Below are 13,777 nucleotides of genomic sequence, written 5' to 3'. Positions count from 1 at the left end.
GTTTTTTGTAAATGATATCTAAATTTTTTTTTTTTTTTTTTTTTTTTGTGGTACATGGGCCTCTCACTGTTGTGGCCTCTCCCGCTGTGGAGCACAGGCTCCGGACGCACAAGCTCATGGGCCATGGTTCACGGGCCCAGCCGCTCCGCGGCACGTGGGATCTTCCCAGACCAGGGCACGAACCCGCATCCCCTGCATCGGCAGGCGGACCCTCAACCACTGCGCCACCAGGGAAGCCCAATATCGAAATTTTTTAAAATAAAAATAAAAAATAATTTAAAAGATACATAAACCAATGGAACAGAATTGAAAACCCAGAAATAAACCCTATTATATATGGCAAAATGATTTTATACAAGAGTACCAATGGGGAAAGAACCATCTCGTCAACAAATAATGCTGAAAAAATTAGATATCCACATGCAAAGAATAAAGTTCATCCTTCCCTTACAGTATGTATAAAAATTAACTCAAAATGGATCCATAACCTGAATACAAGATCTAAACCTATTAAACTGCTGGAAGAAAACACAGGGGAAAAGCGTCAGGAAATTGGATTTGGCAATGATTTCTTGGACATGACACCTAAAGCCCAAGCTTAACAAAAGCAAAAATAAACTAATGCAAGACTTCCCTGGTGGTCCAGTGGGTAAGACTCTGCGCTTCCAATGCAGAGGGCCTGGGCTCAATCCCTGTTTTGGGAACTAGATCCCACATGCATGCCACAACTAAGAGTCCACGTGCCACAACTAAGAAGTCCACATGCTACAACTAAGATGTCTGCATGCCACAACCACGAAGCTTGCATGCCGCAACTAAGACCCAGTGCAGCCAAAATAAATACATAAATAAATACATAGAAAAAAATAAAACTTTGAAAAAGAATGAAAAAAATAAACAAATGGGTCTACATCAAATTAAAAAGTCACCACACATCAAAGGAAACCATCAACAAAATGAAAAGGCAATCTATGGAAGGGGAGCAAATATTTGCAAGCCATATATATTACTGTAAAAAGGCTTAATATCTAGAATATATAAGGAACTCATGCAACTCAATAGCAAAATAACAAATAACCTGATTTTAAAATGGGCAAAGAAATAAAAAAATGAATAGACATTTTTCCAAATAAGACATACAAATGAACAACGGGTACATGAAAAGGTGTTCAACATCACTCATCATCAGGGAAATGCAAATTAAAATCATATGAGATATCACCTCATACCTGTGAAAATGTGTATTAAGAGAAAATAAGCACTGATAAGGATGTGGAGAGAGGGAACCCTCATGCACTGTTGGTGGGTGTGTAAATTGATATAGCAACTATGGAAAACAGTATGTAGGTTTCTAAAAAAAAATTAAAAATATAAGTACCATATGATCCAGCAGTCCCACTTTCAGGTATATATCCAAAGGAAACAAAATCAGTATCTCAAAAAGATATCTGCACTCCCATGGTCTTTGCAGCATTATTCACAATAGCCAAGATATAGAAAAAGTCTAAGTGTCCATCAATGGATGAATGGATAAAGAAATTGTGATATACATACAAAATGGAATATTATTCAGGCATTAAAAAAAGAAGGAAAACCTGCCATTTGTGACAACATTGATGAATCTGTAAGACACTATGGTAAATGAAACAAGCCAGACACAGAAAGAAAAATATTTCATGACCCCATTTATACATGAAATCAAAACAAACAAAAACAACCCCTCATAGTAACTGAGAGTAGAAGGGTGATTACTAGGGGCCAAACAGAGGGGGTCACAGGAAGTTATTGTTTAATGCATACAGTTTCAGTTTTGCAAGATGAAAAGAGCTCTGTAGTGGAAGGCCGTGATGGTTACACAATATAAATGTACTTAACACCACTGAACTGTACACTTAAAAATGCTTAAGAGAGTATACTTTATGTTCATTTCCCAATTAAAAAATTAGAAAAAGTGTGTATATAAATATATATATGTGTGTGTGTGTATATATATAGCAAAACACGAGAAAGTATATTTTATAATGTTACTAATGCTTATGCATCAGAGTAACATTACACATAATTTATTTTCCTATGTACTTTTCATACTTCTTTAAATGTTCCACAATAATACTTTCAAAATCAGCTAAAACACAATGAATGTTATTTTTCAAAACTCACAAAATAAGAAAATGTATTACCAAATAATACATATAGCATTATTTAATTTCTAAAGAATAATATGTATAACTATGGAAAAATAAGAAGGTAAACAAAAATATGTTGACAAGAGTTATCTCAGGGAAACAGGATTATGATGACTTTTATTTTCTTTTTGTATGCCTTCATTTTTAAATTTTCATTATTTATGCCATTACTTTTGTAATATAAATGTACTTACTTAAAAAACACAGTAAAATATAAATACTACATATGAAAATATTAATGACCCAGTCAATGCTGTACATAAAGGACAATTCACAGACATAAATGCCTACGATAAATAATGCTTTCCAATGCTTTTTTTTTTCTTTTTTTTTTTGCGTTACGCGGGCCTCTCACTGTTGTGGTCTCTCCCGTTGCAGAGCACAGGCTTCAGACACGCAGGCTCAGCGGCCATGGCTCCCGGGCCTAGGCGCTCTGCGGCATGTGGGATCTTCCCGGACCAGGGCACAAATCCATGTCCCCTGCATTGGCAGGTGGACTCTCAACCACTGCGCCACCAGGGAAGCCCTCCAATGTTCTTTATAACTACTTAAGGCACTATATCTAGACTAATATTGCTGCCTGGATTATCATATTCAAGATCAAACAACCAATATAACTTTAAATATTTTATTATTAAAATGATTGTTAATAATAATGAATAGTAATTATTATCAGTTTATCTTGTTTTATTATTAGTAGTAGCTTATAATTAAAATATTAAGTAATATTTTATGCTTAGCAGTTTCCACAGAATACGTACATTACGTTCTTCCTTAGCTGCTGCTTCTAACTGAGCTGCAAGTTGTGAACAACATACCAAGAATGAATTCAGATCATTCTCAACCTTATGAAAAAAAGAGAAAGTTACTTTTATTTCAGAATTCATATGCATATCCATCTATATTTTAGAATATTTAACTACTTTTGAAAATAGTTTTGTGTATGTAATTTCTGTCCCTTGAAATGCATAAAATGAGAAACCATGTTCCAAATGCTATACCAGCAAATTTTCCCAGAAAGAAAGTACATTCTGGGTAGTGGCTCAGTAATGACATATATACCCAGCTATGTCTCTCTTCACATTCTCCTCTACACAGGTGTAGAAAATCAAGCATTCCAGCCTTAGCCTTCTGAAATTTAGGGGTAGCAGAAAAAGTACACACTTAAATATACGTTAAATAATGCTTTGTGTTAAAAAATGAATGCTAATTATGACTTCTGATTATAACTATACTTGCCAAGAGATAATAGTCTTTCACCCTTACTTAATGAGCAATAGAAAATTTTGAGGAAAAAAAGTTACATATTAAAATGTCACAATGACTGAATCTCTTTTAGTAGAGCAGTGATCTGTAAATCCGAGAATTGACCAAAGATAAATAAACCTCAGATGCTTATATACAGTTAGAATTCTGACAGAATGTTCTCCAGGACAAATATGATCCCTCAACATTACATTTTAAACATACTCAGAGGTTCATATTTTTTTATCATGGTAAAACCTATAATCATATAAGAGACAGAGGGGGAAACTAAAATAGTCATTCAGGAGAGTGGGAAAATGAATTAACTAGAGTTACTAATCACAAATATAAAGTGAGACCATTAGCAGACTTGGGGATTTTCTTCCACCCACATTCAGGTGCCACAAATAGACGATGAACATCAATTTGATCAAGATACATATTCTTTTCAAGTGCACACAGAACATTATCCAGGATAGATCACATGCAGGGCCACAAAGCAAGCCTCGCTAAATATAAGAAAACTGAAATATCAAGCATCCTTTCTGACCACAACACTATGAGGCTAAAAATCAACTACAAGAAAAAACTGCAAAAAACACAAACACATGGATGCTAAATGATATGCTGCTAAACAACCAGTGGCTCAATGAAGAAATCAAAGAGGAAATCAAAATATACCTAGAGACAAATGAAAATGAAAGCATGATAATCCAAAACCTATGGGATGCAGCAGAAGCAGTTCTACAGAGGGAAGTTTACAGCAATACAAGCTTACCTGTGGAAACAAGAAAAATCTCAAACAACCTAACCTCACGCCTAAAGCAACTAGAATAAAGAACAAACAAAAGCAAAAGTTAGTAGAAGAAAAGAAATCATAAAGATCAGAGCTGAAATAAATGAAATAGAGATTAAAAAATCAATAGACAAGACCACTGAAATCTAATTCTTTGAAAAAACAAACAAAATTGATAAAACTTTAGCCAGACTCAAGAAAAGAAGGGAGAGGGCCCAAATCAATAAAATCAGAAATGAAAAAGGAAAAGTTACAACCAACACCACAGAAATACAAAGGATCATGAAACTACTACAAGCAACTATAAGCCAATAAAATGGACAATCCAGAAGATATGGACAAATTCTTGAACCAAGAACAAAGAGAAAATATGAACAGACCAATTATCAGAACTGAAATTAAAAGAGTAACGTAAAAACTCCCAAAAAACAAAAGTCCAGGACCAGATGACTTCACAGGTGACTTCTACCAAACATTTAGAGAAGAGTTAACACCTATCCTTCCGAAAATATTCCAAAAAACTGGAGAGGAAGGAAGACTTCTGAACTCATTCTATGAGGCTACCATCACCCTGATACCAAAACCAGACAAAGATACCACAAAAAAAGAAAATTACAGCCCCATATCACTGATGAACATAGATGCAAAAATCCTCAAAATACGAGCAAACCTACTCCAACAATACATTAAAAGGTTCATACAATATGACCAAGTGGGATTTATCCCAGGGATGCAAGGATTTTTCAATATCCACAAATCAATCAATGTGATACACAACATTAACAAATTGAAGAATATAAACCATATGATCATCTCAATAGATGCAGAAGAAACTTCTGATAAAATTCAACATCCATTTATGATTAAAAAAAAAAACTCTTTAGAAAGTAAGAATAGAGGGAACATACCCTCAACATAATAAAGGCCATATATGACCAACCCACAGCTAACATAATACTCAACTGTGAGAATGCCCACCCTCGCCACTTTTACTCAACATAGTTTTGGAAGTCCTAGCCACAGCACTCAGACAAAAAAAAGAAAAGGAATCCAAATTAGAAAAGAAGAAGTAAAACTGTCACTGTTTTCAGATGACATGATAGTATACATAGAAAATCCTAAACACACTACCAGAAAACTACTGAAGCTCAGCAATGAATTCAGTAAAGTTGCAGGATACAAAATTAATATATCTGTCGCATTTGTATACACTAACAACAAAAGATCAGAAAGAGAAATTAAGGAAACAACCCCATCACATCAAAAAATAAAATAAAATAAAGTACCTAGGAATAAACCTACCTAAGGAAACAAAAGACCTGTTCTCCAAAAACTATAAGATGCTAATGAAAGAAACTGAAGGTGACACAAACAGATGGAAAGATATACTGTGTTCTTGGATTGGAAGACTCAATAGTGTTAAAATGACCATACTACCCAAGGCAATCTATGCTTTCAATGCAATTCCTATCAAATTACCAATGCCATTCTTCACAGAACTAGAGCAAAAAAATTTTTAAATCTGTATAGAAACACAAAAGACCCCGAATAGCCAAAACAATCCTGAGAAAGAAGAATGGAGCTTGAGAAATCACTCTCCCTGACTTCAGACTATACTACAAACCTACAGTAATCAAAACAGTATGGTACTGGCACAAAAAGAGACATATAGATTAATGGACCAGGACAGAAAGCCCAGAAATAAACCCAAGCACATATGGTCAAATAATCTACAACAAAGGAGGCAAGAATATACAATGGAGAAAAGACAGCCGCTTCAATAAGTGGTGCTGGGAAAACTGGACAGCTACATGTGAAAGGATGAAATTAGAACACTCCCTAACACTGTAACACAAAAATAAACTCAAAATGGATTAAAGACCTAAATGTAAGGGCAGACATTATAAAACTCTAGAGGAAAACACAGGCAGAACACACTTTGACATAAAACGTAGCAATATTTTTTTGGATCCCTCTCCTAGAGTAAAGGAAACAAAAACAAATGGGACATAATTAAACTTAAAAGCTTTCACACAGTAAAGGAAACCATCAACAAAACAAACTTACAGACTGGGGAAAATATTTGCAAATGATGCTACCAAAAAGGGATTAATTTCCAAAATTCACAAACAGCTCATGTGGCTTAATATCAGAAAAACAAACAACCCAATCAAAAAATGGGCTGAAAACCTAAATAGACATTTCTCCAAAGAAGACATACAGATAGGCATATGAAAAAGAAGACATACAGGCACATGAAAAGATACTCAATATCGCTAATTATTAGAGAAACATAAATCAAAACTATAATGAGATATCACCTCACACTAGTCAGAATGGACATCATTAAAAAGTCTACAGATAACATATGCTGGCGAGGCTGTGGAGCAAAAGGAACCCCCCTACCTTGTTGGTGGAAATGTAAATTGGTGCAGCCACCATGGAGAACAGTATGGAGTTTCCTCAAAAAACTAAAAATAGAGTTACCATATGATACGGCAATCCCACTCCTGGGCATATATCCAGAGAAAACTCTAATTCAAAAAGATATGTGGGGGCTTCCCTGGTGGCGCAGTGGTTGAGAGTCTGCCTGCCGATGCAGGGGACACGGGTTCGTGCCCCAGTCCGGGAAGATCCCGCGTGCCGCGAAGTGGCTAGGCCCGTGAGCCATGGCTGCCGAGCCTGCGCGTCCGGAGCCTGTGCTCCGCAATGGGAGAGGCCACAACAGTGAGAGGCCCGCATACCGAAAAAAAAAAAAAAAGATATGTGGGGACTTCCCTGGCAATCCAGTGGTTAAGAATCCATGCTCCCATTGCAGAGGGCACAGGTTCGGTCCCTGGTCAGGGAATTAAGATCCCACAAGCAGCATGGCACAGCCAAAAAAAAAAAAAAAAGAGAAAGAGAGAGACAAGGAAATAAAAACATTCAGATTGGACAAGAAGAAGTAAAACTGTCCTTATTTGAAGATGACATAATTGTCTATGTATAAAACCCCAAAACATCTACAGAAAGATTCCTAGAATAAAGAAGTACATTGAGCAAGGTTGCAAGATGTATGATCAACACACGAAAATCAATCATATTTCTATATACTAATAACAAACAGGTGGAAACTGAAATTAAAAATATAATGCCATTAAAAATCATTCCAAAAAACATGAAATATTAATGTATAAATCTGAAAAACAATATACAGGATCTTTATGATGAAAATTACAGAATGCTGAAGAAAGAAATCAAACAGGACAATGAAATCAATCAAATAAATGGAGAAACATACTATGTTTATGGTTTGAAAGACCCAACATAGGTATTTTATTACATGAAGCCAAACTCAATCCATAACTAACAAAACTAATTATAAAATAGAAGAATGACCAACGAGTACAGTGTATTATAGTCGACTATTAAGAAATATGTAAAAATAATTCGTCTCATCAATAGACTGAAGGTGAAGCACATAATCACCTTAATAGTTATATCATTTCAATATACACAACACAGACATTTACTAAAACTCAGTAATCTTTTCAATGTTGGGGGTTTTTTATTTAGCAAACCATAAATAGAAGAATACTTTCTTAACATAATAAAGAATATACATTGCAAACCAACAGCCAACCACAAGCTTACATATTAAACAAGAGATGCATTAGCAACAAAAGTAGGCTCAAGATATAGATATGCGGTGGTGTGATGATTTGGGAGATTGGGATTGACATGTATACACTGATGTGTATAAAATGGATGACTAACAAGAATAAAAAAAATAATAATAAATAAATAAAATGTTTAAGAACATATACAAATGCATGAAAACAAATTTAAAATTGAAATCCAATAAATACTTCAGTAATAAAAAAAAAGATATAGACATGCCTTAATTAAACTTTAAGATAAGTGTTGGCAGAGAATGGAAAAATCAGTACACTACTTTCAAGTTTCCTAGGAGGAACATATACAGACTCTAAAAGAAAATCTTAGCCCTTTTCAGTATTAATGTCTCTACATTAGCATTACATATACTTACAGGAAAGGTTAATCCTTCATGTTCAGGCTTCACAACTGGTTCTTCTCCACTTGGAATGTTAAATCCATAGGTTTCTTCCAAAGTAGAAACAACCTATGAGAAAAATCAAAGCAAATTATGTACTTATATAGGGTAAAAATATTACATTAAATCTAAAAAGATATTTAATCAACTATGTCAGAACCATTTTAGCAGTAAGACTTACTTCTACCAGTACCATAAACTTAAATTTTCCATCTCATGCCCCACCTCGTATCATCCTGAAGAAGGAGTATGAGCAATAGGCCTTGATCCCTCCCTAGCAATGAAGATAGGCCCTATGACTCTTCCATTTCTGTGTTGAAGGGAGTCTATGAACAGCTGAAGCATCAACTCTACTTACCATCAAAGTTTACCTCAAAATCTAATTGACTTGGCTTTCCTCTTTGAAGAGAGTGGGGAAAATAGGGAGATAGAGACCAGAAAGCAATACATTTTTAAAGGAAATTCTCTGAGCTAACCCCCTGAACTTAGGGCAAACTTGTATTTTGGAAGTTTGATGAACTATATTTTTTTTGTATATTTGTGCTATTCATCATTGTTCTCACTTGGTATTTGGTACATTTACAACTCAATTCTGGATCACTGTGCAAGGAACTCAGAAAAAAGGAAGATATTTTTTCCCCAACACTAACAGCTAGAGTTTCTAAAGTGCAGAGAAGAGCTACAGAGCAGGCATGAGACTGAGAAAAGCCTATCCTTAGAAAGATCTGCTTGTGTCTCAGAACTTGGATTTCAGGAGGGTTCCCACTATTCATTGACTGATGACAGTGGCTCACTGTCCCTAAACTTATTGTACCAACTATATGATTTATGCTGAACACATGCTTTCCTTCAGGGAGTCTGGAATTTTGGTACATGCTAGGCAGAGAGTACCTAGGTGACCAACCTCCAATAAAACCCTGGGCACTGAATCTCTAGTGAACTCCTCTGGTAGATATTTCACATGTGCTGTAACAACTTGTTGAAGGAATTAAGCAAGTCCTGTGTGACTCTAAAGGGAAAGAAATCTTGGAAACTTGCACCTGGTTTCCTCGAGACTTCACCCCATGTGCCTTTTCCTTTTGCTGATTTTGCTTTTAATCCTTTCACTATAATATATCTTGGCCATCAATATGACTATATACTGAGTCCAGTGAGTCCTCAAAGGAAATCACTAAACCTGACGATGGTCGTGGGGACCCCCAACCCAGGCACCAACAAGTATCTTACCATCTTCAGATGTTTGGTAATTTTCCTGATCAATTCATCTTCTGCTATTAACTCCTCTGTCTTACTTGATGGAATGGGCAAAGCATACCTTATGATGGATTCCCCTGTTGGTGGAGATCTTAAGACCACTGGTTCAAGTTTATCACGTACTAATTTTGCACTATGTTTTTCCTTTGGTTTAGGTGACAATGGTGAATTAAATACTCCTTTTGTATATGTTAATTCTGGAACATTTGACAATTTACTACTAGATGCCAACAGATGCTTTACTGGCTTCATTTTGTTATTTACTTAGCTTCTGAATTATAGATGAAAAAATTTTATTCCTCCCTGTAAATAAAACATTAAGATTTCAGATTAAAAATGATGGCAGATTAAAAAGAATGAAATAATGCCATTTGCAGCAACGTGAATGGACCTGGAGATTATCATACTAAGTGAAGCAAGTCAGACAGAAAAAGACAAATATCATATGATATCGCTTATATGGGGAAATTATTATTTTTAAAAAGATACAAATGAACTTATTTACAAGACAGAAACAGACTCCTAGACTTAGAATAACAAACTTATGGTTACCAAAGGGGAAAGGTGGGCGGGGGGGAGGGTAGATAAATTTTGGGATTCACATATACACACTACTATATTTAAAATAGATAACCAGGGACTTCCCTGGTGGTCCAGTGGGTAAGACTCCGTGCTCCTAATGCAGGGGGCCTGGGTTCGATCCCTGGTGGGGGAACTAGATCCCACATGCATGCCACAACTAAGAGTTCGCATGCCACAACTAAGAAGTCCACATGCCACAACTAAAGATCCCGCATGCGGCAACTAAGCCCCAGTGCAGCCAAAATAAATGAATAAGTAAAAGAGATAGCCAACAAGAACCTACTGTATAGCAAAGGGAACTCTTCTCAATATTCTGTAATAACCTAAATGGAAAAAGAATTTGAAAAAGAATAGATATATATACATAAAACTGAATCACTGTGGTGTACACCTGAAACTAACACAACATTGTAAATCAACTATGCTTCAATATAAAATAAAAATTTTTAAAAAGAAAAAAAAATGATAGCCAGACTATCAATTGCCATGAAGATGGTGAATCCCAAAATCAACTCTGGAGAAATTACAAAATGGAGAGGGAAACATTCCTAACAAAACAAAGAAAAAAAAAACAAACCTATGAGAAACCCCTAGACATGTGATTTATGTGTGGGCATTTAGCACAGGAGCTGAAGGAAGGGAAGAAGACAGTGGCAGTAGTGAAAGAACGTATTTAGAAAACTTTAAAATTTTATTTTTACCTTTCCCCACCATTCTTGAGCTAATATAGGCCCTTTATATATATCACTATTTCCATAAGCAGTAATAGCCTATTATTTGCTGATCCCAGGGTATCAGCAGAGTAATACCGGGGCAGCACCAATGTCATGCTAGAATAAGGAAGTATAGACTGGGTAGGACTTATTAAGCTTTCATTCTCCTACTTCTCTCTTTCCAAAGCTGATTAAGACGCAGAACAATTCCTCCTCCCATGGGAATTATCTGACAGACTGGCAAAATTAAGATAGAATAGCATTGGCTCTCTGTTGTCTGCAGTGCTCCACACATAGACTAGTCCCATTGTTGTGGGTTGAACTGTGTCCCCCAAATAGATATGTTCAAGTCCTAACCCCTGGTACCTGGGAATATGACTGTATTTGAAAATACAGTCTTTGCAGATGTGATCAGGTTAAAACGAGGTCATATTGGAATAGGGTGGGCCCTAAATCCAATAACTGGCGTCATTATAAGAAAGCCATGTGATGACACTTGTACACAGACGTACAGGGAAGAAGGCCACGAAATGACAAGGGCAGAGATTGGAGGGGTGCAGCTGCAAACCAAGGAATGTTAAGGATTGCCAGCACCCACCAGAAGCTGGGAAAAACCTTCAGGGGGAGCACAGCCCTACCAACACCTTGATTTCAGACTCCTAGACTCCAGAATTGTTAGATAGTAAATTTCTCTCACAATAAATTGTTTTAGGCCACCCTTTTTGTGGCACGTTGTTACGGCAGCCCTAGGAAACTAATTTGCTGATGGAAATGATTCAGTAGAAAGCAAAAAGTATGACTGGGAGAGAGGGAATTGCTGTGATGATACCCTTGAGTAAACAAGAAGAAATGGGTTTTAAGGCACGAATGCGCCAACTCACTTTAGACAGGAACAGGGAAACTTTACCTAAGGCTGCAGACAGGAAGGCAGAGATGTGGGCTACTTCAAGAAACCAACAGAAAAGGATGGGGCACTCACCAGGTGCTAGAAAACGGCCTAATAAATGGATCCATGAAAGTTCACAGAAACTTAAAAAAAAAAGTTACATGCAGTGAACACATAAAAAAATACTTAAGGATTTTACACATTTGCTCCATTTAACTCTCCTAACAATGCCAGGAGGTGGATACTCTATCACCATAAAATTACCCAAGTTTATCAGTCACTTTCCACCACGAAGACAAACGTTTTCTGGTTTCCCTTCAAGGATTAGCTTGATATCCATTTCAAGCCCTTTAACGACACATTATACAAAACTGTGGGGGTGGGAGGCATAGGGTTTACGGTCCTTAAATTCTCCATCAAGACAAGAGAAGCTCAGCCGCAGCTGAGGCAGTCACGCGGGGTGGGGGGAGGGGAATGAAGAGAGAAGCAAGGATGCTTTGGCCAGGGAATCTGTGAACACGCTCACAGCTGACGAGGTAAGTCCCCCACCACTCGGTATACCTGCCGAGGCTGCTGGCAGTCAGGCTACTGGTTGGTTTGGCCCTGGCGAGGCTGGCTCAAAGGTGAAAACGCTGGAAATTCTGAGCCTCCCAGACTTCCTTCAAGACGGAAGCCTGCAAATCCTGCAGACTCCAGCCCTGCTGCTTTACAAACGGACATTTGTGCCGCCAGGAAACGCCGGGCTTCAGCGTCCCCGGGCGGCCGCAGCGAGGATAAGACGCCAGCCGCCGGACGGCCGTTGACGCCACGTCACGACGCCGACGTCCTACGTCAGACGCCGCGGGCGGGAGCCGCCCATCCCACGCGCGCGGGGAGAGGGGCGAGGGCTTCCGGCAACGGCGGGGCCTTCGAGAGGCTGCGCGCCTCCACCGCGCCCTCGGTATCCTATGCGATTACTTCCAGACGCCTCACACGCGGAGATGATTACAGGCTTTTGGCCTCGAGAAATAACGTCCCGTTTAGTGCTATAAGAGCTTGGGCTACACCGACAAAGCCTGAGCCCCAGGCCCTCCTCTGACACCGTCTAAATGTTTCACTGCGAGGTGTTGTGGAGTCAAAATTTTTTTTTTAGACTATTAAATATTTTGTTGTTGTCGAACTATAGTTGATTTACAATGTGTTAATTTCTGGTGTACAACAAAGTGATTCAGGTACATATGTTAAATACCATGTCGTACCATGAACATGTACCACTTACATTATTCTTCAAAGGATAATAGGAAGATTTCTGCTTCCAACCAAAATGGTGTAACAGGGACTGGGTTTATCCTCCTAGCTCACCAACTAAAAAATCAGACAAAATATAAGAAACAATGAATTTCAAGATATTGGCTATCAGGCAATTAATGACAGTGATCCCTGGGTAACAGGAAACAAACAAGATGAGCCCTGTGATTTCCTAAACTTACTTTCTGAAGAGAGGAGTTTCCAAATCATAATGCAAAGAGGGGGGAACCCAGGGAGACCCCAGAAGTCTCCCTGAGTTGAAGAAAAGATGTCCAGTAAGGCCAAGGAAATTCGAGTTAAGAGGAGGGAATACTAAAGAAGAGATTGAAAAAGAGTGAGAGAGCTCCATAAATTCTCAGAGGGACCCCCTTCAAGTCCACAGCGGATTAATGTCACCGTATGCATGTATGGGCACATACATGCTAGGCTAGGGAAAGAGCCACCTAAAAGCATCAAAGGGTACAATATTCATAGCTCACAAAGAGCTGGAAATATTTTATATTCTCTCCAGCTAGAGTGAAAAGCTTTATAATTTATGGGTACTCCCTAAGTACTCACAAGGATTTTGCCACAGGAGGTGGTCAAAACTAGTTTTACTCTAAACACTTCTCTGGACCTGACAAATGAATCTTCAAAGTAATACCTGAAAGAATCAAACATTTCCAATAACTTGACTGAGACCCAGAACAGAGCTCAAGAATATTTATACGCATATCAAAACATCCAGCACCCAACAAGGTAAAAATCACACTGTCAAGTATCCAATCAAAAGTT

The 13,777-nt window shown here is 37.5% G+C and overlaps 1 protein-coding gene across 7 annotated transcripts in view; it reads right to left on the bottom strand.

Annotated features, from left to right (window-relative positions):
* CCDC7 (coiled-coil domain containing 7) overlaps positions 1 to 12,476 on the bottom strand; it is a 289,089-nt gene extending 276,613 nt beyond the window's left edge. For 5 of the 7 annotated variants that reach the window (XM_024765603.1, XM_024765594.1, XM_024765612.1 and 2 more), the window contains exons 1-3: positions 9,509 to 9,787; positions 8,258 to 8,350; positions 2,948 to 3,031 (exon numbers count right to left, since the gene is read on the bottom strand). In XM_024765603.1, coding sequence (XP_024621371.1) covers positions 2,948 to 3,031; positions 8,258 to 8,350; positions 9,509 to 9,787 — 456 coding nt within the window. Of the gene's footprint in view, positions 1 to 2,947; positions 3,032 to 8,257; positions 8,351 to 9,508; positions 9,839 to 12,277 lie in introns of those variants that run through there. The other 2 variants (XM_024765653.1, XM_024765643.1) reach the window with 1 other exon arrangement.
* Between the last annotated feature and the right edge of the window lie 1,301 nt (positions 12,477 to 13,777).

The sequence above is a fragment of the Neophocaena asiaeorientalis genome, unplaced genomic scaffold (assembly GCF_003031525.2).
Source record: "Neophocaena asiaeorientalis asiaeorientalis breed wild unplaced genomic scaffold, Neophocaena_asiaeorientalis_V1.1 scaffold217, whole genome shotgun sequence".
In the NCBI taxonomy this organism is placed as follows: domain Eukaryota; kingdom Metazoa; phylum Chordata; class Mammalia; order Artiodactyla; family Phocoenidae; genus Neophocaena; species Neophocaena asiaeorientalis.
Note: the sequence above shows the minus strand (reverse complement) of the source record. Positions and strands in the feature narration are given on the sequence as shown.